The sequence below is a fragment of the Loxodonta africana genome, chromosome 3 (assembly GCF_030014295.1).
Source record: "Loxodonta africana isolate mLoxAfr1 chromosome 3, mLoxAfr1.hap2, whole genome shotgun sequence".
Taxonomy (NCBI): Eukaryota; Metazoa; Chordata; class Mammalia; order Proboscidea; family Elephantidae; genus Loxodonta; species Loxodonta africana.
In genome coordinates, this window is record NC_087344.1 from 154,065,323 (window position 1) to 154,067,892 (window position 2,570).

Genomic DNA, 2,570 nt, shown 5'->3' on the forward strand with positions numbered 1-2,570 from the left:
CTAATCACTGATCTTAGCAGAGAATCCATGCCCTCCAGCCAGCCTCTTCAGGGCCCCTTTGACCTCTTTGTTTCTCAGGCTGTAGATGATGGGGTTCAACATGGGGGTCATAATGCAAAACAGCACAGAGACCAGGATGTCCATGTCCAGGTTGTAGCCTACACTGGGTTTGTTGTAGTTGAAGTTGGCCATTCCAAAGAAGACCACCACTACAGTGAGGTGAGAAGCACAGGTAGAGAAGGCCTTGCTTCTGCCCTGAGCAGAGGGAATCCTCAGGATGGCAGAGATGATGAGTATGTAGGACACTGCAGTAAATAGGCAGGGGCTCAGGCCAATGGTGGCACTGGCCGCAAGGAGTGCATACTCATTTATGGAGGTGTCTGAGCAGGAAAGCATCAGGAGCAGTGGGATGTCACAGAGGAAGTGGCTGATTTGGTTGGGTCCACACAGAGTGAGTGTGGCTGCCAGCACTGTATGTGTCAGAGAATTCACCAGCCCACACAGCCAGGATCCAATCACCAAACACAAACAGACCTTCACACTCATGAGGACTGGATATTGAAGAGGGTGGCAGATGGCTACATAGCGGTCATAAGCCATAGCAGCTAATAAGACACATTCAGTGCCAGTACATGTCACAAGGAAGAATATCTGGGAAAGGCAGCCCTCATACGAGATGGTCTTCTTCTCCCGCAATAAGTTCACCAGCATGACTGGGATGGTGGTGGATGTGTAGCAGATGTCCAAGAAGCTGAGGTTGCTGAGGAAATAATACATAGGAGTTTGGAGGGCAGGACTGACCCTGACAGCCATTATTATCAGTGTGTTCCCCAAGAGAGTTGTCAGGTAAATGACCAAGAAGATCAGGAAGAACAACCCCTGTAGATTGGGGTGGTTGGAAAATCCCAAGAAGATTAATTTGGTGACATCTGTTTGATTCTTCATCTCAAATGGCATCACGGCTATAAAACAATGAGAAAAAAAGAAATCATACTGAGAACTTATAGAGAGTGCCCCAAATGGATACTCTCAAATAATGACCATGCCAAATAATGTTGGATATATAGCTCAGCTTGCTCATTGCATTATGATATTAAGACTGCCTATCTCATGGCCCCTGGAGATAGTAACATGAATGAAACAAGCAATGTGCCTGGAATATAATAGGTGCTCAATCAACTGTAGCTATCATTCTATTATTTTTAACCCAGTCATAAATCTTTCAAGATAAAATATATTCATTGACACTATCTTACAAATATATACAAATATGACTAGTTCTCACCATGTTCACCACTGATAGCGCAGTCTAGGTAGCCATTTGCTGTTCCCTAGACTATTGCAATAGCCTACTATCTATGTCCCATTTCCTTCTACCTCTCCCCTCTTTTAGTCTGTTTCCTCACAGCAGCAGCCAGAGTAAGTTTTTATAATGTAAACTAAATCATGCCACTTTCATGCTCAAAATCCTCTAATCATTTCCCATTTTACTCAGAATAGAATCCAAAGATCTTTCCTTGGCATACAAAGCCTATGGGATCTGACCTCTAACTACATCTCTGATATTAGTTCCCACCATTCTTCCTTTTTGCCTACCCAGCTCTAGCTACACAGGGCTGCTTTCTGTTTTTAAGCTACAGCAAGCACTTTCATCTGTTATGGGTTAATTTGTGTCCCCCCAAAATGTGTGTCAACTTGGCTAGGCCATGATTCCCACTACTGTGTGGTTGTCCTCCATTTTGTGATCTGATGTAATTTTCTTATGTGTTGTAAATGGTAACCTCTATGATGTTAATGAGGCAGGATTAGAGGCAGTTATGTTCATGAGGCAGGACACAATCTACAGGATGAGGGTGTATCTTGAGTCAATCTCTTTGGAGATATAAATGGGAGAAGGGAGCAAATAGGAGTAAGATCTCATACCACCAAGAAACAAGAGTCAGAAGCAGAGCGTGTCCTTTGGACCTGGAATCCCTGCACTGAGAAACTCCTAGACCCAAGGGAAGATTGTTGACAAGGACCTTCCCCCACAGTTGACAGAGAGAGAAAGACTTTTCCTGGAGCTGGAGCCCTGAATTTGGACCTCAATCTTCGTGGACTGTGAGAGGATAAATTTCTGTTTCTTAAAGCCATCCACTAGTGGTATTTCTGTTATTTATTATTTTTTTTTTTTTAGCACTAGACATGGAAGACACAGTCTTAGGGGCTTGTACTTTCTATTTACTCTACCAGGAACAATTTTACCCAGATATTTGCATGGTCCATTTCCTATTTTTATCGAAATTTTTTCTGAACTGTTTCTTCTTCGGGGATACTGTCCCTGACAATTCTATCTAAAATAGCAGTTCTATCTCTATGTATCCCCTTTTCCAGCTTTAATTTTCTTTGTAGCACTTATGCTATGCCTGGCATGAATTTGTTTCTCTTTTATATTATAAGCTCTGTGAGGCCATCATCTCAGTTTTGTTCATGCTTCATCCCCAGTATCTATGATAGTGGCTAGCATATAGTACATGCTCAATGAATGAATCCATATTATTAAAATGTTTCTGGAATTCACTTTATTTTCT

The 2,570-nt window shown here is 42.3% G+C and overlaps 1 protein-coding gene across 1 annotated transcript; it reads right to left on the bottom strand.

Annotated features, from left to right (window-relative positions):
- Window positions 1-1,115, bottom strand: LOC100662088 (olfactory receptor 5V1-like). The gene has a single exon (XM_003423683.3). It carries the CDS (start codon window positions 955-957, stop codon window positions 1-3), a length of 957 nt encoding a protein of 318 aa, XP_003423731.2. The 5' UTR covers window positions 958-1,115.
- Window positions 1,116-2,570: the final 1,455 nt, after the last annotated feature.